General features: G+C 50.4%; 1 protein-coding gene across 1 annotated transcript; it reads left to right on the forward strand.

Moving 5' to 3' along the window:
• FKBP5 (FKBP prolyl isomerase 5) lies at positions 1-20,143 on the forward strand. The gene is made up of 12 exons (XM_032133232.1): positions 1-91; positions 6,512-6,588; positions 9,058-9,175; positions 10,050-10,194; positions 10,424-10,566; positions 11,441-11,555; positions 14,712-14,868; positions 15,330-15,420; positions 16,199-16,282; positions 16,726-16,911; positions 17,790-18,029; positions 19,181-20,143. Exons 2-12 carry the CDS (start codon positions 6,578-6,580, stop codon positions 19,286-19,288), a joined length of 1,398 nt encoding a protein of 465 aa, XP_031989123.1. The 5' UTR covers positions 1-91; positions 6,512-6,577; the 3' UTR covers positions 19,289-20,143.
• The last annotated feature ends 1,388 nt before the right edge of the window (positions 20,144-21,531 follow it).

Below are 21,531 nucleotides of genomic sequence, written 5' to 3' on the forward strand. Positions count from 1 at the left end.
GGGCAGCGGGCGGGGCGGCCCGGCCGGGCGGGAGCGCGGAGCACTCGGAGCCGGGCGGCGGCGGCGACAGCGGCGACAGCCACAGCGACAGGTGGGTCCCGCGGGCTCGGGGTGCCCCGCGCGGGGCTGTGGGGTGCTGTGGGGTGCTGTGGCACCCTGTGTGGGGCTGGCGAAGTGCCGTGGGTCAGGGGGGTGCGTGAGCGTGGGGCAGCGTGGGGCTGGGGACGGCCGCGCGCGGGGCTGATGGACGGCGCCGGGGCATCTGTTGCGGTCATCGGGGTCCCGCGTGGGGCTGGGGCGTTCGGAAGGAGATGGTGCCCTCCGCGGATGCTGTGGGGTGAGGATAGGAGCGGGGTTCCTGCCCCATGGAGCCCCCCGGGAGGAGCTCACGCGGCGGTGCCCGGGCGGTGCTGGGGGCACTGGGATGCTCCCGGACATCCCGGGATGCTGCTCGCTAGAGGGGATTTTTCTTTTCCCCACTTCACCTCCCCATCCGAGGCTCCCGGGAGCAGCCGAAGCGTTTCTTTTGACACCACCTACCAGAGAGACCCCGCAGGGTGTGTGCATCACCGTACAGAGCCTTTGGCAGCAGGTAGAAGTGGTTGCACAAGGTAAATGTGATTTTTTTTTTTTTAAGGGTCTGCGATTTTTCCCTCCTCTCCGGGCATAAAAACTCTTTCAGAGCTTCTGTTTTTAAAATGCACGTTCGAGTGAGCTTGCTGTTCTCAGGAAACTGTATTTTACACAATGGACTGTAGGAACTCATGGGAGACACGTCTGTCATCAGTGTGTCCCCAGGCTGCAGCTTCCAGCTGAGGCTCCAATGCTACACCGCTCTTCTGTCCTCACTGTGCCGGTGCGAAAAATAAAAATACCCTTAAAAATGAAATTTAAAAAAAAAAAGAAAAAGAAAAGAAAGAAAAAAAAAAAAAAAAAGAAGCAGCAAGCGAGGATCTGATACTTTATGTTTTTAAAAATAGAGTTTAAATAGTGTCTCACCCTAATGAGCTATTAACTTGAAGTGGGTTTGAGGACATCTCTGGGGTATCAAAGCCAACCTGGGAACTGGCATTAAAAGTTAAAAAAGTTGAAAGCACAAATTGCTCCTTCCTTTAAAACATGAGAAAGCTGCCTCCCTCCTGCCTCCTTGCCCGTCCTGTTGAAGGTCTAGGGAGAAGAAAATCATTAAATATGTCTGGCAGAGCCTGTCTCTGGCTTTTAAGGGCTGCCTTTCCCAAGGGTGCTGTGGCTTTGATTTGGGTGGCAGTGCTGCAACTCAAAGACACTTGGGTTGTATTTCCAGCCTGGTACTCTGGAAATGGGACACAATTGCTGGGGAGGGGACAGAAACATCCCTGACAGAGAGGGAACAATGTCCACAGGGGGTTAACCAGGAGTGTGGGGCTAAGCAGGAATCCAGATGGTGCTGGGAGTTTCGCAGCACAGGGGTGGGATGGTGGGGTCCTGGGTGGGTTGCTGGTCCTTGAAGGGGTGCTGGTCATCGTCCCCAGCTTGGTGGCAGCACCCTGTGGGGTGCAGGAGGACGAGGAAAGGGTGTGATGGAGCTGGGTACCCCACCAGGGGTGCTGGTGGAGGAAAGGGTGGCCGAGGACTTTTCTGAGAGCTTGGGTGGTGGAGCAGGTGGGGTTTGTGCTGTGGAAAATATGTGGTGGCATGGAAAAAAGTCCCCAGCAGATTTCTGGGGAGTCAGTGAAGAGGTTTTCTCTTCTGCTGAAATGCACAGAGTGGGGTGACAGCACGTGGCCTCGCTGGTGGCTCTGGGCCTGGCGGATGCAGGGGGTCCAGTGGGGAAGGTTGGCATGGTACAGGCTGCTCGTGGTGCCCATCCTGCTCAGAAGAGAGATGTCTGCAAGGATAATTGCTCGTGCAATTATTTTTTCTTGTTCTTTTTTTAAAAAATAAATGCAAATAACCTCATTTGTGTTTGCCCAGCACACTCTTCTGTTACGTTGAGGTCCTCTCCCAGCACTGTTAGATAAGCTTCCTGCTGGGATGAGCCAAAAAATAAGGATAATTCCTGAGTAAAAAGGAAACTGCATCCCTCAGGAACATCACTGCTGTGTAGTTATGTATGTTTTAATTAATTAGCTGCTTCCAGGAGGAGAACGTTTGCTGGAAGGTTTGAGATGCTCAGCACCGAGACCTCCTCGGTCTGGCTGCAGCTCCCGGACTGGCTCAAGGGAAAAATATTTTGTAAACTGTTTGTAGAATAGTTTGTCCTCAGTTATTTCTGCTTTTATACTATTTTATATCAATTTTATTTTATAGTCACTCTTAGTTACATGAATTTATATAAAGTTTTTGCAGCCCCTTGAGGGAGCTGTGAAGCTCCTACTGATCTTGTGCACATCACAGGGAAATGGAAACTACCTAGCAAGGGTTCTTTTTTTATTTTAATGCTCTGTGCTTGTGGGTGTAAAGAAGTGGCCACGAGTGCTCTAACGTACCAGTTGTTCATATAACTTGTTTGTCATGGAGCTGACAGGCTTTTTCCATAACTAGTAACTGTGATTAGTAAGGATTTCTGATTTTGCAAGCGAGTGCGTTGGAAAATTAGGAAAATAATAGTAAAGAAACTGTCAGAAGTGAAGAGTTGGGATGGTGAGGGACTGCAGTTAAATCATCTTCTACTTGCAGCGTCCCATTTTGTAAACAGCAGCGTTGAGCGTTGCTCTTCCATTGAAAAATATTCTCATTTCAAGTACTTTTTGATTTACATTAAATTTAACCACTTAATGAAACGAGCTCTGCGAGGCACTGCCTGGCAAAGAGCATCATTCCTGGCATGTGACACCATCCCAGCAGGGAGCCCCGGTGGGATGCAGCCTCCCTCCCCACCCTCAGGTGATGCTCACCAGTGTGTGCCTGTGCACACGTGTGTGTCAGTGCCTGTTCTCACCCCTGTGGCTGGCAGGGGTGACCTGCTGCTGGTGCAGCATTGTCCCCAAAGCCGCAGTGTCCTCTGCTCCTCCTGCCCCCTCACAGCATCCCCAGCGATGGCAGCGGCCACCCCGGTCCCCTCCTGCAGTTTGTCCTCTTGTGACGCTTCCTCTCCCTCTCCAAGAAATCCTCATTTGGCACCGGAGCAGCCTGGTGTTTCACAATGTGCTGGGAATTGCTGTTTGCCCAAAATAATTCGGCGTTTATAGACCCCTGGTGCAGATGGTCTTGGGTGCTGAGTTATTTCTGGGTGCCGGAGCTGCTGGTGGCAGTGCTGGATGCTGAGCCAGGGATTCCCCCCTTGGGATTTGGCTCTGGGATGCTCGAGGTGCTGCTGAGCCCTCGTGTGTGGGGATAAATCATTAAACACAGCATTCCCACTGCCAGGGGTCACCTGGCTGCAAGCTGCTTGGAGAAAACCCCAAATCTGTTTTGAGCAATGAGATGGAAGGAAAAAAAAAATCCTTTAAGGAAGGAAAAAAAAAAAAATTAAATAAATCCAAGTTTAATTGCGGCATTTATTCCGGAGAAATGCTAAATTAAAACAGAATTGGCAAACAAGGAGTTTCTTGTTTATTCCCGTTTTGTGTTTATTTTAGTCCCCCCCAAGCTGTCAGTTGAAGTTCAATTTGCTCAGCATTGGTGTAGCTGCTGCCAGGAGGCTGCTCCGAGTCGCCTGTGGAGGGCTTGGACTTCACTTGGTGCTGTATGGGGAGGGAAACTTCACATTTAACAGCCAGAGGTGGAATATTTAATTCCAGAAAGCCCGGCTGCTCTGTTCTCCTTGGTTGTTTTGACCAGGGGAGAAGACACAACTGAAAGGAGCCCGCTCATATTTGGTGGCAGAAAACCCAGTGAGAGGGTGCCAAGGAGTGGGTAGTGGGATGTCAAGTACTTTCTCACATTTTACAGATGGTTTATATAACCTGCTTGGCTATATCATTGTATTTTTCTCCTGTCCAGTTACATAATCCCAATTTATGAAAGCTTTAGGACATTGCATTCCCCACTGTTACGTGTCTCTATATAACGGCCTCTGAGCTTGGTAGGATGCTTGGCCCCCCTGCCAGGCACCTCCCAGGAAGCTCAGGCTGGTGTGGAACAGCTGTTTATACACTTAATATTACTATATATCTTTATTTATTTTGTTTTAGCCATCATCAAAAGCTGTGTCAGCCTCCCAGGAGCAGGATGGGTGCAGGCTGGTGCCTCTCCCTGCTGATGCAGAGCAAAGGCTTTGGGCATTCCTGGTTTTTGCAGTGTTTTGAGCATCTCTTCTTGTGGCAGAGGCTTCTTGTGATTTTTGTGGTGGAAGCAGCTGAAATCCCTGCTGGGGCCCAGGGGTGGCTTTGGGGGCAGGTGGGAAAGGAGCTGCTGAGCATCCAAGTGTAAAATCCTCAACCTCATCCTGCCCCTGGCACCTTCTCCCCTGGGGACAGCAGCTACCCATAAAAGTCTGTGGATTTTGCTTTCCCCAGTATAAGTTTGTCCTTCAAAATAAGGGAGAGAGAAAAGAAAACGCTGCTTTTTGGTTTTCTATTCCCTTTTACATGAAAGTGGAGGGTGTTGTGTCTCTGGGTACCCATTCTGGAGAGGATGGACCACAGGCTGCTCACGAGAGAGTTCAGAGGAGCTTTATCCCTCTGATATTTTTTTTTATTTTGAAGCAGCCTGGGAAAACCACCAAGCGAGCATTTCCTCGCTAGAAAACCAGCAAAAGAGGCAGATTATTTTTAATGGGTTTATATTGTAAACTGGGGGGACAAAACCACTCCTCTCTGAAAGTCTTTTGTGTGTTGCTGGCACGGGTGTGTTCACCTCACTCCAGGGGATGCAGAGAGACTGAACCCATCTTGCTTTGGCCTGAGATATTTATTCTGGCAGGGGTTAGTGACCCATCCTGCTCACTTGTTCCTCTCGCTGCAGCTGAGGAGCAGCCTCTTATTCCACATATTTGAAAAAAAAAAAAAAATAGTTATGACTTGAATCTTAAATAAAACCATTTCAGAAGCTTAAAAATATTATTTAGGCAGAATGATTAAGCAAGTGTGATGGGAACATCCACCACTGTGTTTAAGTTGGCTGCACGCAGTCGTTTTCTTTTCTCACTTTGTTATTCTCTTAATTGTTTTTAAATCTTCCCTTGTTGCTGCTTTTCTGGTAATAGGCAGAAACCTCCTGGTTTTTGGGAGATGATCAGGGACTGCATCCCTCCCTGAGGTGGGGTGGCACCTCCATGGGGTGGGGTGGCACTGTTTTAGCACCAGGGTCTCCCTGGTGTTCACCCTGCAGCGGGGACTGGCCATGGATAACGGAGCCCAGGGATTGTGCTTCGGTCCCTGGTGAATCAGGGCTCACCCTGGGTGCCACGGGGGCTTGTCAGGGTGCTGAGCAATTAAAGCAGCTCTGTTTGCATTTTGGTTTTTTGTTTGAATAGAAGTTGCCATGCCTGGCCCGCCAGGGTGTTGGCCGCTTGCACAACGTGCACGCTAGGAAGTAAATTGATCCATGGCAGTTCTTAGTTGGTGAACAACAGTTTCAATTTTATGGCTTCCCTGTTTGTTTTGAAGGAGGGGGAGAAAGTCAAGTGGCCAAGGTTAAAAAAAAGAAAAAAAAAAAATTAATTAACTGTGATGTATGAGTGTGAGAAATGGCACTCGATGTCTGGGTATATCCTGATGTGTTGGGATGCAGCTGAGGATTATATGGAGCTGCTTGTCCGTCTTAAGAAGGTCATATTTTGTTAGAAATCCCAATTTTAACTCATTACCATCATCTTCCTGGGTCTCTGCTCAGCAGGCTGGAGCTGAGGTGTCTTAAAACCCCCTCATCAAGGAAAAATCACTGTTCTGGTCTTCCCTCTCCTGCTGCACAGGCACAGCTTGGTCAGCAGGAAGGGATTTTATTAGAAAAAAAGGAGTTCTTGCGATGGAAGGGGGACAGTGGAGAGAGTCAGCTGCTGCACTAATTGGGTTATTCTTCGTTATCAGTCGGTGCTGGGGCTGGAGGATGCATGTGCAGCCCTGCGCTGCTGCCCAGCTCGAGGGGCTGGGATTTGGGGCAATGATCACCAGGATCCAGGGCCCCACATCCCCCTGCTGTGCTTTCAGATTTGTTGTTTTTAAGCCTGACCTTTGCGTTTTCAAGAAACTCCCTCCTGTGTTGCAATCCGATCTTTTAGGGCTGTTGTGGTGCCGTGGAAGTGAAAGTGCTTTGTGCTAAGTGGGTCTTAAAAAACAAACCCCAGAGCAGCCGACTCTTATTTTTTCACCCCATTAATTTTCATCCCAGTGAAACAACTGGACAGGATGTAGCCTTAATCTGTTTTTTTTTTACAGCTGATGGTAAGATGCTTTTTGTGGAAACAGCGAGTCAAAACAGGTTTTGGCCACAATCTTCATCACCTCTCTCTGACCATGGTGGAGCATGATCTGTGGCTCCAAACTGCTCTGGTCTCCCTTCTTCTTCAATTCTGAAATCCTGTTTTAGAATAAAGCATATATGGTTTTTTAATATTTTTATTTTTTTTGTCCCCTCCTCTTCTTACCAGGTATTTCCCCGCTGTGTCTCTGGGCCTGGACTCCCCCCGGACCTTCGAACCTTCTCCAACCATTGCATGGTGGCAAGGTGAGACCCCTCAAAACCCTGCCCAGCCTTGCTCTTCCCCGTCCCTTTCCCCTCCTGCGAGCCTCTGGGAGGGATCTGCAACATGAAGTTTCCATTTGGAGCCGGCAAATTCCCGGTATGCCGATTTCTAGGAAACGTGGCTGGGGATTGTGTGGTTGGTGAAACCCTAGCATGTGTGATACCTGTCTGTCCTCAGCCCGGGGTCAGACATCTGCATCCCATTCTCCCCTCTGAATTTTCACCTATTTCTCTGTGTTGGGAGACAGCAACACCTGTGTGGAGAGGGAATTGTAAAATTAAAAGGCTTGTTTTTATTTATTTCTGTGCTTCTCTGACCCATCCGTGTTTATATCCCAGGGAAATGGAACAGTGTGGATGTTCAGGGGAGAGAGGATGGCTTATCCTGGCTTCATTTGCAGACTTACAACATCAATCTTTGGGCAGTAGCAGCAATGGGAAAGCAGGATCTGCTTGGGGTATCAGAAACACCCAGGGGCTTTTGCACAGGGTAATGAATTAATGCCCTCCCTGTATCCAGAGTATGCAAACAAGAAGATTCGGGCTCTGACACCAGCAGCACGCTTGCTGTGCTCTCAGTGTCATCCCTGCCTGCTCGCTATTTAAACCTCAGGGAGCGGCAGATATTTTTTTTTGCCCTACAACTGCTTGATTCAAATTAATTGGGATTTTGGCCTCCGGCCAGCCTCCTCCTGTCGCTCCAAATGGGAGATAAGTGGGAGCAGTGCACTCTTTTCTCTAACCTAGTTGGAGCCGTTTTTGCTGGACGGAGAAGTCGTGAGCTCTTTCATAACGTGGACCACATCTCAATAGCTGGGTCTTGTGGGCTCCATCCCTCCCACTGCTGCTGACGCAGAACGTCTCCCCTCCCGCCCGCCTTGGCCAGCTTCCCTGGATGACTCCTCTAATTGCTTACGTAGAAAAATAATGAGAAGGATGCGTAGGGTGTATTTTTAGATGTCTCTTGGTGGGATTTAGCAACCGGCAAGCCGGAGCCAGCACCTCCCTGTCCGTCTCCTGCATCCCAGCCGTGGCTGCTTGGAGGACCTGGGGAGGTTCTGTCCCGGGAGGTGGCAATTCTTGGGCAAGCTTCCCTGATTTTTGGGCTTCTCTTGGTCCTTATAAGGGGGATGTGGATGCTGTGTCTCTGGTGCTGCACAGGATCTGTGCTGGGAAGCCCTGGTGACGATGCCATGCCCATGCCAGGATGGGCACCACCACCTCCTCACTCCTCTCCGATAGGAAGGCCATGGTGGTGGCAGGGCAGTGTGGACTGTGGTGGCTTGGAGACCATCCCAGCACCCAGATCATTGAATCATGGAATGGTTTGCATTGGAATGAACCTTTAAAGGCCATCTAGTCCAGCCCCCCCCGCCACGAGCAGGGACAACTTCCACCAGACCAGGTTGCTCAAGGCTCTGTCCAAACTCATCCAGGGATGGGGCATCCATCACCTTTTTGGATAACCAGTGCTTCACTACCCATATTATCAAACATTTCTTCCAAAGTAACCCAGGCACGTTTTCCAATAACTACCTGTGAGATAATGGGTCTCACCACACGTTGCTTTGCTTTTTAAATGCTTTTTTTAAAGATATTCCCATCTGAAACCTCAGCAGCACAGAGGAAAGGGAGCAGACGCAGAATCCCATTAAATATCACCCCGAAGACTGTGATAATTGAGCCTTGCAACAAGTAGTTCCCTTATTTTTCTCTTTGCTTCTTCCATTTCAGGGCTCTTTGTGTCTCGGTGGCTTCCTGTGCTGGGGGGGCCAGGCTCCAGTCCTTCCCTTTCCACCCGGGTGCGAGGAACGCAATTCTTCTCGCAGGGCGACTTATCTGTGCTTGGAGCTGAAAACATCCTTTCTTTGCTCTTTTTGAATCCCCCAAATGAATGATTTCTCCTGCTGGTTAACATCAGCTTCCACGCTGAAGACTGTGGGAAAGTTTCGCAATTAGAGTGGCTTTAATAGATCTGGTTTATGTCTTAAAAAACCCATCGCTTTCTAATTCTCCGTCACATGTTTCCTTGATGATGTGTCGCCCAGCAGTGCAGCTACCAAAATAGCCCCATGGTCTGAAGGAAATCATCAGGAAATATGTTTTTGAAACCGTAGGCAATTCTTTTTTTCACCAGGAACCATTGGAAAAAGTCTGTGTTCAATGGAAAACGTGGCTTTTCTGGCACCTTGGCTGCTCATGTGGTGACATTTGGGAGCTCAGTGCTCCAGCCGTTTGCCCAAAAAACCCCCAGTTCCTTAGATTCTTGCTGTGAGTTTTCTCTTTATCCACCCAAATAGCTGGGATTCTTTTGGTGTTGGGTTTGCTTTAATTTTGGGGGGAAATGCTTGCTTCTGCATTGTCTTTCCACACAGGGTGACAAACCCTTTCCTCTTCCACCACCTCCCGTGGTCCTGCCAGGCTGATGGGGTGTGTGCTTGGTCCCCCCAGGTCCAAGGAGACCATGACCACTGATGAGGCCACCAAGAGCGAAGGGGAGGTGCAGGCAGCAGCTCTGGCCGAGCGTGGGGAGGACATCACACCATCCAAAGACCGAGGGGTTCTGAAGGTAAGGGGGATCTGCCAACAGTGCCGTGCCTTCCTGCGCTTTGGGGTGCGTGGTCACCTCGCTGGGCTGCATCCCCAGCCCTCGGGGTCACAGTTCCAGGGCTGTAGGATTGAGTTCTTTCATTTCAAAGGCAAAGGGGATGAGCATCGCTTGGAGTGAAGGAGGATGGAGCAGTGGTTGAGGCTGGTGGGCCCAGGCTGCTCCGTGAATTTCACTGCTATTGTGTTCCTAATCAGATTATTAGCTGTAAATCCACAAAGCATTTCTGTGTGTGACTCACCAACATTAGAAAGAGCACATTACTGAGGTCATCCAGTCTGCTCCACAGCCCCTTTTTCATATTCAGGGCCGTTTCTGGATAGTTCTGCTCCCCAGCACTTGCACTTCTCCACTTGAATAGGACCTTTCCTCCAAGAATAGCATCCTCCCCTGCTCCATCCTCAGCTCAAGAACTGCTTGTTCCCGGCTGCAGCGTTCAGAAAAAAGTGTTGACAAGAAGCGAGTAGTGAGCTGACACACCCCTGTGAGTAAAATGTGCACGGACAGAGAGCGAGTGGAGCTGCATTCACTGCAGGTTTGGAACCATGGCCTTTATCCACCAAGTATGGCCTGGTCTCTGCTCCCAGCCCTGTCCGGCTCTGCTGCTGTGGCTCCAGTTTGAGATTTATTTTTAGGGGCTGATGAAGGGCAAATTAAGGGGCAAATTGAATAGCTCTCCCCTGAGCCTTCCTGCTGGTTAGGGCAGCACTGGGGTGTGCATGCACATGTATAAATATATTTTTATGTAAATGCATGTGTGTGTGTCTCTCTCCCTCTCCACATGCATCCTTTGCTACCCCATGGCCCCAGCTCATGGGTGGTTTCTCTCTCTCAGATCATTAAGCGACTTGGGAGTGAAGATGAGTCTCCCATGATCGGAGACAAGGTTTATGTGCACTACAAAGGGAAACTGGCCAACGGGAAAAAATTTGACTCCAGCCGCGATCGGAATGAGCCCTTCATCTTCAGCCTGGGCAAGGGTGAGCTGGTCCAGGGGGGTCCATCCACGGCATGGTGGAGGGTGGGATCATCCTGGAGAGGGGGGATCAACTGATCCTTTTTCAGGACAGCTGGACAGTGTCAGCCCTGCTTTAAGTGACTTGTGAATGTGGGGTTTTTTTGGGTGCCATCCTTACCGCACCCAGGCTGGTTTTTCTCCTGGGCTGCTGGAGGTTGCTCCCTCCTGCCTGACATCTTCCTTTCTCCTAGGTCAGGTAATCAAGGCATGGGACATTGGGGTGGCCACCATGAAGAAGGGAGAGATCTGCTACTTGCTCTGCAAACCCGAGTACGCCTACGGCTCTGCTGGCAGTGCCCCCAAAATCCCCTCCAATGCCACCCTCTTTTTTGAGGCAAGTAATGCTGGTGAGCTGGTGTGTGGATGAGCAAGCTCGCTCCCTTTCTGCCTTGCCAGCCAGCTCAGAAATAAAAATTAATAAATAATAATAATAATAATAATAATAATAAAGCAAAGCTCAAACAACAACAAAAAAAAAACCACAACAAAAAAACCCCAGCTTGGATTCCTGAAACGTGTCCCTCTGCTCCAGGAACCGCTGCCAGGGCTTTCTCAGAAATGTGTGTCTGAGCTGGAGGGCTGGGACTGAAATTCCGGCTGAGGAGAGTCCTGGTGCTGGGGCGGGGAGTGGGCAGATTCCTGGTTTCAACATGCACATGGGAAGGAGAAAACAGCTGGGAAATGCCTCCAGGTGCTAAAAAACCATTAGTGCTGAGGGGTGGTAGGAAAGTTAAGTTTTTGGCACAGAGTGCTCCCTGGGCAGGGCTCGTTGGGACACGGCAGGAGGAGGGAGTCTGTCCTAAATTAAGGCTCAGTCCTTCCAAGTCGAGTGCGGACTAAGCTGAGGGTCAGAGCTGGTCCCATCAGGGGATGAAGGGGAAGCTCCTGCCCACGCTGGGTGACTTTCACAGCATCTTCCAGCAGCAGCTGTGTTGTACCCTCACAGGTTCAATAAACTTATTTTTGCTGTTACTTTGTGTTATGCTTCAGGTACTGGATGTGTCCCAGTTTCTAATAAATTGCGTGTTTTATGCTGTGGTTTGGATCTGGGTTTTATGGGCAACTTCTGCTCGTCAGCTGAACAGAGAATTAGCTGGCTTGGTTCTCCAGCCAGGGGATGAACTGCTGCTTTGTGGCTCTTCTGTTGTTTTTCTCTTCTCCTTTCCCCCTCCCTACACTCTGCCCACTTTTTCTTTATTATTTTTTAGGTCGAGCTGCTTGACTTCAAAGGCGAGGACTTGTTTGAGGATGGAGGAATAATCCGGAGGATCAAGAGGAAGGGAGAAGGTTACTCCAACCCTAATGAAGGTGCTACCGTGGAGAGTGAGTGCTGGTCCCTTGTGGGACAGCTGGAGGGATCAGCCTGTCCTGAGCTGATCCCTGGCAAGGAGCTGCTGGCCCTGCAGAGGCTGTAGGTGGCCGTGCATCCTGGTGGGATGCAGTTACATCCAGCCGGAGGCCAGATGGGATGGAGAGCAGCTGGGGATGGTCCTCTGAGCTCTCCTTGGCCAGCCCCTGTGGTGGCTCTGCCAGAGCTGCTGCCCTGCAGGGCCGGGAGGAAAAGCAGCAGCCCAGGAAAGCCTTGGAGCTGCTCAGGCAGCAGCTGGGGGGGAAGACGGAAGAAGCAAATCCCCGTGGGGTTTCAGGGCTCTGCCGTCTCCCCTGACCCTTCTGCATCCCAGTGCAGTGTCCAGGGTGCTCTGGGATGTGCCAGTTGCCAAAACCCCTGGCTCTGCCTTGCCTCCAAAGCATCAGTTGCCAGGCCTTCTTCCCTCAGCACTTGCTAAGTATTTCAGGCACTCAGCATTTTCTTTGGCCTCCTTGTTCCAATGCTGATGGCATTTTGGGGGGGTCTCACCACATCTCTTGCAGAACGGGGCTTTTTCCTTCCCTTATGGCCAGAGGGCTGCTGATGGTGGGGGAAGGAAATTATTACAAGGGGTTTGCTGTGGCTGGGGTGGTCTCAGCTGGCATGGGAGCATGGAGGAGCTCATGTCCCATTGGGATCTCCCTCTTCTGGTCCCATTTTTGGAGCACACATTTCATGGGGCTGGACAGGGGAAGGCAGACTGGGGTTTTGGGTTTTTTCCTTCCCAGGAACCACTCAGACACACCCAGAGCTCGCTCCAAACGGGAGGCATTTACTTCCTTTTCTTAATTCCAGAACTCCTGTACACATAGATCCTTAAGTCCCTTTAGTGACAGAAATTGAATCTGAGCTGTGAGAGCTTATAAAGCTCGCAGCTTTAAGTGGCTGGTTCTTCTAACGAGGCTCTCTTTTAAAGAAAAATGAGATTTTTGACTCACATTCTACTGTCTGAGTGGTGGTCACTGTGCTGGGGGTGGCACAGCAGCTGTGGGGACACAGCAGTCCACCCTGGGGCAAGGCTGTGGTGGTTTACCTCAGCTGTGTATCTTGGGAGGTGCTGGAATTAGGCTGGAAGAAACCACGCTTCCAGGAGCAAGTACCTCCTTTATAGGCTTTAAGTTTTACAGACCCTAAATCCCACTTCTGGTCCCTAAAACCTGTGCTGCAGTTGAAATCTGGCATTCCAGCTTTTGTTACATCCTTTCCCCCCCCCACCCCTCCTCCTTCTCCGTTTTTAATCTGAGTACAAATTGCTGTCAGCACATCAAGTTCGTGTGCCAGCCGCACTCAGTACACTCTGTTCTCAGCTCTTCAAAAACAAAATCGCTGCAGGCACTGAGAGAACAATAAGTCAGAGCTGCAACCGGAGTGATGTTCCTTCAGTGGCTTTTTTTTCTCTGTAATCCAAGAGCGGCTGAACCAGCTGACCCACTCCTGGAAACCCGAGCGGATATTTTCCCCCTTTTGCTCCGTGTATTTTCTGCGCTATTAAAACAGAGCGGAGCTATCCTTGGAAGGAAGGATCACAACATCCTCTTGTGCATCCTGTTTTAAAGTGGGATCTTCCCACCACAGGACCTGGGGGAGCTGTAGTGCTGCTTTTGGGGTCAGGGATTATGGATCTGTGCTCACTAGGAACGTGCAGGGAGATGGCACAGTGCTGTGGGGTGGCCGGGCTACCTGTATTTTAGGCAGAATTTTCCACATTTCCTGTGCCTAAAAAACCAGCCAGCTTGGTTTTGGGTAGTGCGAAACCAGAGGTCGTCCCCAGAGGTGCTGGATTTGCTTTTTGTCCTCATTCCAAGCTGGGTGAGCTCACAGCAGCCTGAGCCCTGTGGTCACCAGTGATGGATGCAGGATGTATCCCAGGAAGCTGGCAAGAACCTGAGCATCCTCTGCTTGAGTCCCAGCGTGGCTTTGGTGGCCAGAGTGGGGTGACAAGGCAGAGCCTGGTGTCCTGTCCCCGCAGTGAGGAACCCATCTGTGGGTTCTCTTATGGCAGCATGTAATGCCCAAGGGCTGGACCTGCCCTTGGAACTGGGGACTGCCAGGTCTGGCTTGGTCCATGCCTCTCATCCTAAGGACTTCTGTAGCTCCCAGAGCAGGGGATGGACACAGATTTCCTTCAGCCCAGGCTGCAGCTCTCCCGTGCAGAGCCCAGACCCTCATGGCTGTTTCTGGTGCCCAGCTTGTCCTGCCCCTCACCTGCCAGCACAGCAGGATGCTCAGTGCCCTGCAGCAGCTCAGGTTGCATTCTGCTCCCCACAAGCAAAGATAAAGCTCACGTCTTTGCAGGCTGCAAAACCTTTAAGCACAGTTGTGAATTTTTTCTATTTAAAAGCTTTTTTGTTGTTTGTTTGTTTTGGCTTTTATTTTTTTTTAACGGTATGTAGGAGTTCCTTGTGAAATTGCTTTTACTTGATGCCTGCCTGCATGTGTGTATGCCTTTTACCCTCCAAGTAGAATGCAAGGGCTGTAAAAGCATCCCCAAAGCCTGGAACATCTTCAGGTTTGAATAAATAAAGAATAATCTTGCTGTGGACAGCCAGCCAGGAATGCCTGGTGGTGAATGTGCCAGGTACCCAGTGTCCGCTCTGGCTGCGCTTCTGCCAGCGTCTGGGGCTAGAACAGCACAGCTCCTGGTTGAAGATTAAAAATAAAAAAGTTTATCTTGTACTTTGAGTTCTCAGAGTTGGGAGAAATGCCTTGCCTTGTTTTCGAGGCAAGAGTCAAGGCAGTATAGCACAGTATAGAAGATTTGTAGTCACCGTGATAAACTCTGCATGGCGCCGTGCCAGGAGCAATATCCAGTTCCAGTAAGACTTGACTCGTGCACTTGAGTACGAGGGGAACATATTAGTCACGATGTTTATCTGTTGTTTGGTCCTGGTTAGACGAGATATGCCTGCCTTGCTTTTCAGCAGCGTTCCCAAGCCCTCCCCATCCCTCTTCTCCAGGCTGCCCCCAGCCCTGAGTCTTCCCCCTTCCAGGCTCTGCTGAGTTTTGGGAGAGATGCTTTATAAAATGCTTTCTAAGACACTTTGGAGCCCACCTTTCTCCGAGGTTTGGGTGGTTCTGGGTGCCATCCTGCCCCTCTTGCCCCTCTGCAGTTCACCTGGAGGGATTCTGTGGTGGCCGCAGGTTCGACTGCAAGGATGTGAAATTCGTTGTGGGCGAAGGGGAGGACCACGACATCCCCATCGGCATTGACAAGGCCCTGGAGAAGATGCAGAGGGGAGAGCACTGCATCCTCTACCTCAGCCCACGGTAAGGAGCATCTCCACAGGGATGCTGGGTGGGTCTCAGCCTCCAGCACTTGTGGAAGATGGTGATCCTGAAAACAGGACTCTCCAGGAGAGCCTCAGAGAACAGCAGCAGGAACAGCAGGAGTGTAAACAGGAATATTGAGGTGCTTTGAAAAAATCAGGTGAAAGGGCTTTATGAAAGTCCGGTGTCTGAGATGAAAATGTCTCCCTGGAAATCACCAGGGCTGGAGAGAAACCTGTGTAAAAAGATGGTTTTGATACAGCCAGAAGGGATAATTCCCAATAATAATGCACTGTACACCCACAGGGACCTTTGCTCATGGAGAATAACATCACCCTGGCCCCAAAATGTTAGAAAGCTGTGGGCATGGACCTTGGGTGGCAAGCTGGGTCAGCATTTATGGCCAAGCACTGCCAAAAGGAAGGTTTTCCCTCCTCTGAGTGCCTCCTCCTGCCCTGCAGGTACGGCTTTGGCGAGGCTGGGAAGCCGAAATACGGCATCCAGGGGAACGCGGAGCTGGTGTACGAGGTGACCCTGAAGAGCTTTGAGAAGGTGAGGGCAGAGGTGCTCCAGTCCCTCCCTGGCTTACAGGAATGTCAGGGCCTGGGTAGCCTCCAGCCTTTGTCCCTGGCGTGTCTGCAGCCCAACCCCTGCTGAAGTGGACACGTCACCAAGGAGCTTCGTGTTCTTAATTTGTTCTTCTCTGTTGGTTTGTTTTATTCTTGTGGCTGAGGTCCAAGGCTGGGTCTCTTATTTGTTCCTAACCTTGTCCTTTTGTACTTTCTTCTTATTTTAATTTTTTTCTTTTTCCTTTTTTTTCTCTTCTTTTTCTCTTTTCCCCCTCATTTTTCCTCATTTTTTCTCCCTTTTTCTCTTATTTTCTCCTCGTTTTTACTTTTTTTTTTCCTTTTTTTTCTTCCTTTTTTTTTTTTTTTTTTTTTTTTTTCTTCTTTTCCTTTTCTTCCTTTTTTTCTCTTTTTTTTTCATTTTTTTATTTTCTTCCCTTTTTGTAATTTTTTCCTCTTTTTTTTTTTCCCCTGGGCTTGCAAAGATAAAAGCTGGTGTGTCCAGCTAGCCCTGCAGAGCTTGGCTGTGCCATGAGAATGCTGGGGATGGGATGCAGGAGAAGTCCATGGGATTTGCACTGGATGGATCCCCTGCCCGTCCCATCACCCTGGCCAAAGCAGGGGCAGGACCTGGCTCCACACTCTGTGGTACAGCCCTGATGAGCCCTGAGTGTGACCACACTGTCCCAGAGAGTGGCGTGGTCCTGCTGGGGCAGGGGAGGCTGCTCTGCTGTGCTGGGAGTGCTCCAAGTGTTCCTTTACAGGCCAAGGAGTCGTGGGAGATGGACACCAAGGAGAAGCTGGAGCAGGCAGCCGTGGTCAAGGAGAAAGGCACGATGTACTTCAAGGTTTGTGATCTTGGGGCTGGCAGAGGCAGAGGAGGGGAGCTGGGACTGAATTTGGCAGCCATCAAAGTCAGAGAAGCCGTGTGCCCCCAGATAGTGCTGGGGAAGGCGAGTCCTGCCCTCCCTCTGCCTTTCTCTCACTCCTTGATGCTCTCTGAGATGTCTCCTCCTTTCCCAGCATTGTCTTGGCTCTGTGTGCTCCCTGCAGAGCAGGACAGCACATCCAACCCTTGCCAGGCCAGGGCTAATTCTGAGGGGCTTTGCATTCCCCTTCCCAGCTGGGCATCTCAGCTCCTCACTGTTCTGATTCAGCTTTTCCCAAGCCTGCTGGTTCCGTAGGAGTTGGGATCCTCCTTTCCTTTATTTATTGAACACCTCAATTACACTTGTCACCTGTTCACGGGATATTCCAGGGGCAGACTGAGCCTTTTCTTTGCTGCTTTCAGGAAGGGAAGTACCTGCAGGCAGTGATTCAGTATGGGAAGATTGTGTCCTGGCTGGAAATGGAGTATGGCTTGTCTGAAAAGGAGTCCAAAGCCTCTGACTCCTTCCTCCTGGCTGCCTTCCTCAACCTGGCCATGTGCTACCTGAAGCTGCGAGAGTACGCCAAGGCTGTCGAGTGCTGTGACAAGGTAGAGCTGCACGAGCCTGGGGGATGGAGCCTCCTCTTCTCCTGCAAGTTTTCATTGGGAGTTTGGCGGGGTTTTTTTAAGTTTCTTGTCATATAAAAAGGAATTTCCAAACAGCAGTGGGATGGTGGCATCCCTTCTGCACCTGGAGGTCCCTGTGGCTGCTGTGTGCTCGGAGACTGCAGGACCACAAGGGCCTTTTGGGGTTCAAAATCCACCTGGGCGTGCATTTACAGCAGCTTTTCTTCCAAAGCCAGATCCATGTGAATGGATCTGTGTAGACTGACGACCCTGGGATGCTGTTTGGGTCTGCCCAGGCTGGGGCTGGGCACTGGGTTCTGCTCTGGGTGTGAGACAGGCAAGCTCTGTGGAGCTGCAGCAGATCTCCAAGTCCACCAAGGGGTGGGATGGGGCTTTGCCAGTCCCTAAAAGATCTTTGACCTTGTCTTTGTCAGGAAACTCTGAAATCTTTTATAAAAGGCTTAGATTTAAGCATCTTGTATATGGGAAATATGTGGGATATTTGTGTTAATCTAAAAGGTAAATCATGCCTGAGGCTTTTACTAAAGGAAAATAATGTCATTGCTAAAACAGGGAGACAAAAGGGCTTGGGTTTAGCATTTACCTGATCTTGCCTGTGGGTATGTCTCCCACTGACTGCCACACTCAGAGGTATTTTAAGCAAGGAGAGGTAATAAAACTATATTAATGATCTGCCAACTGCTGATGGAGATGGGGCAATTTTTGTTGAGCAAGGTGCAAGTTCTCTGGAGATTTGAAGCCACCTTGTCCTAATTTTGACAGATTTATTGAGGCTTCAGCTGTAGGGCATCTCTTGGGAGGGCTCTGAGATGTTAACAGGGACCTGTGTGTGTTTCCAGGCTCTGGGGTTGGACCAGGACAATGAGAAAGGCTTGTACAGGAGGGGTGAAGCCAGGTTATTGATGAACGAGTTTGAGCTGGCAAAATGTGACTTTCAAAAAGTGCTGGAAGTGAATCCACAGAACAAAGCTGCGAAATCCCAGATCTCAGTGTGCCAGAAGAAAACAAAGGAACACAACGAGCGGGACCGGAGGATCTACGCCAACATGTTCACAAAGTTTGCAGAGAGGGATGCAAAGGTGAGTGCTGCTCCTTTTTGGCCATCTAGGGTCGCTTTAGGGTTGTGCTGAGGGATGCTCGACAGGTTTGTGATGAGATGGGTGAAACCAAATTAAATTATAGATCAGGTTGAGGATGGAAGGATAGAGCCTCCTGCAGTGAGAAGAAGTGTTTTACTTCTTGGTCTCTCTTATGCAGAGGCTGCCACCAGGTGCTCAATCATCAATAAAAGCATTTGCAGTGTGAGCTCACAGGGGCTGATAACAGGGCTGGCATTGGTGTTTAATTTTGCTGCTCCCAGCTGGTGACTGTTGATGAACTCCTGGTCACCAGTAAAATGAAGTATCATTCCATCTCTGGCAGGGGTATTTTGAGACATGATAGGATGGATTTCCTGAAGCTGGTAAGGCAATACCTGCTCCTCTGCTCGGGCAGAGAGATCGCTGTTTCAGAACAGGCTCTCATCCAAAATTCCACTGAACAAAACCCGGTGTACTGTAATGAGAGAGGACACAGCTTTGCAAGCCATCTGCATGGGTCATTTTTAGTATAATCTCTTCTGAACCGGTGTTTGGAGGTTGAGGCTGTGGATTAAGTGACTGGTGCAGCCCCTGGGGAGCAATGTGCTGGGGCACCTCGCTTGGGCAGGGAGCGGGGCTGAGCCAGCCAGCCGCTGGCACTGTGGTTGGCTTGTGTGGCCAGCTGTGACAGGGACAGTCACTGCTGGAGCAGCCATAAGGCTTCCCTGTGCCTGAGTGCTCCTCTCCTGCACCCTCTGGATGGGCTGCACCCATGGCTCAGTCCTGTGTCTCCACTCTGACACTGCTGCCTTGCCTCCTCGTCCCTCTCTTCCTTATCCATCCATCCATCCATCCATCCATCCATCCAGGCTCACTCTGTCAGTGCCCTGCTTCTGTTGAGGTGGGTCACATCATTCCCAGGGGTCCCATCCCTTCCCCAAAAGTTGGCTGAGCTGATGAGCTTTAACCTCTCCCAGAAAACAGAACCCTCCTGTGTGAGCTGCACTGTTCGATGGGCATGGGGCAGTTGGGGCAATTTTGCCTCCCCTTCCAGGCTCAACTGCCTGTGTCTATTCCCAGCATCTCTGTCACTTGCCTGCCCCTTCCCTCTCCTGTTTCCAACTCAGTGTGTTTTATTTGCTGTTTGGCAGGAGGCAGCCAGCAAAACCAGGGTGGAAAAAACAGCGGAGAAGGCGGCTTGTGAAAAACAACCAAAAACTCCTGGTGCTGAAGGTGAAGAGGCTGAAGGACACGTATGATAGAGGAGGAGGATGGGATAGCCTCGTGCCCTTGGCCCACACAGAAAAAGGTTGCTGCCAAACCTTGGGACTTGCCAGTGTTTTCTTGTAAAGCTTGTTACAGTTCGTGTGATCGTGGAAGCAAAAAACACCTCGCGAAGAACAGCGACCCCCGTCCCACCGCCCTGGGTGCACTGGGGGCAGAGCAGGAGCGGCAGGACACCACGGGACCACCGCACGTGGAACAAATAGCATTTAAACAGCAAGAAAAAGAAAAAAAAATAACAATAAATTAAAACTCTTGGCTCTCGGGAGGTTTCCGTAGACAGCTTGTTCCATCTCCCTCGGCTTTGTGTCCACTCTCAGCACAGCATCCTGGGTCCTCTGAGAGGAGCTGGGATGTGGAACATGCTCCCTGTACACTGCAGTGCTGCCTCTGGTTGTCTCCAGCACAGCCCTGGGGGTCAGGGATTGGCTTTGTGTCCTGCTGACTCCTTGTCTGTGGCCAAGGGGGTTGCAGTGCAGAGCCAGGCTCAGGGTGAGGACCCACATGGCCTCTGCTGCAGCCCCTGGGTGCAGGGACATCATCAGTCTTTAAAGCACTGGTTGGGGAGGGGGCACACACAGATTTTACCTTCTGAAGGAGCTGGTTCCTCTTTCTTTAGAGAGCAAAAGCCTGTCCAGCTTCACAGGCGCTCAACCCACAGCCTGCACACCATCCCTTGGCTCCTGGCCTTAAGTGGGAGTTTTATTGCTTACTTGGGATCTGTATGTGGGGAAAATAAAAGAGCAAATTGACATGTGGTTCAGAAAGCCAGTGGCTGGGTCTGAGCTGGTGCCATGGGTTTGTCACTGAGCAGCTCTCCCAGGGTGAGGGGGTCCCGGGTGCATCGTGTCCCTGCACCGGAGCTGCTGCTGCTGCCTCCTCAGCCATCAGCCCTCTCCATCCTAAAGGGACACTGTCACTCCCCCATGAGAACAGCTTTCCAGTTGTTGTTTTTCCTGTCTCTATAATAATACCCTTTTTGGAGCTTGAAAATAAACAACTGAAAGAAAAAGGAAAAAAAAAGTACTCTTTCTCTGGATCCTGCTCAGCAAATGGGGTGGCTGTGGGGAGGATTGATGCCTTTTCCTGGTCTTAAAATCAAGAGTCAAACACGGTTAGAAGGGGAAAAGGGATTTTACCTCAGTATTTATTTTAAGGATCCTTAGGTGCACACGTCCAGGTCGAATGCACCAAAATGCACACTGTGATACCCACCCCAAAAGATCTGGTATCACATTATAGGTGTTACTAATTAGCAGATCTATCAAACATTCCCCAGTGAGAGGCTCGAGTGAGCCCCCCTCCCCAAGGAGCCTTCCCCTGGATGGTTCTATCTTTACAGAATGTGTTCTGGAGAGGACCTTGGGGTCTGGGGCACACTGATCCCTGCCTACGAAGCTTCTAAAATGTTTCGTCTCCCAGCTGAACGAACAAGTCCAAGAATGTAGGGAAAAAGCACTGAGAATACAGGAGGTGTAAAAAGGTATAACAGGGGTATAAAAGAAAAGGCAAAAATCTCCATGGCCTCAGGATGGGTGTGTACTCCTTGGGGGAGATGCCCCAGCAGTTGAGGAATTATTGGTGTCTCCAAAGACTGATGCTGCCCCTTTTTATCAGTGCCATTGTTCTCTGGAGAGCCAGTGAAGGGCCAGCAGTCCGTGCTTTGGAAATGCCTGGCTGGGGGTCTCAGCTGGGGGTGTCTTTGGGGGTCTCTGCTATTTTTCCAGCCTGGGAGATTGATCCTTATGCTTTTTTTCCTCCCCCCCCAGGGTATTCTTTTGGGAGGGGACTTCCTGAGGGTCAGCTGGGTGGGTGGAGGAGTCATTCGTGCCCCTTGACTGAGGGTGCAGAGGAAGCAGAAAGTTGAGCCAGTGGGGACGTTAGGACTGCCCATACCTCTTTTATCCCTTGCCTCCACAATCTCGGGAGACTAAGCCAGATTTGGTTAAAACTCCTCTTCTCTAGTCCCATCAGGTGGTACCTGAAGCATCATTTCTCAAGCCCATCTGTTCTCCCACCTGCAGTAGTGGCACAGCATCCATGTGGCTGCTCCAGCTGCTCATCCAGGTCTTGGATTTTCTACCACCATGGGATGCACCTCCCTGGAGGCTGCTGTGAGACCCAGGGTCTCTGTGAAACATGGGTTTTTATTTTTTCTTGCAGCAGGGCAAAAGAAGCCCTTTGGGGGCAGCCCAAGCCACATTTTCTATAGGAAACA

Source organism: Corvus moneduloides, chromosome 24 (genome assembly GCF_009650955.1).
Source record: "Corvus moneduloides isolate bCorMon1 chromosome 24, bCorMon1.pri, whole genome shotgun sequence".
In the NCBI taxonomy this organism is placed as follows: domain Eukaryota; kingdom Metazoa; phylum Chordata; class Aves; order Passeriformes; family Corvidae; genus Corvus; species Corvus moneduloides.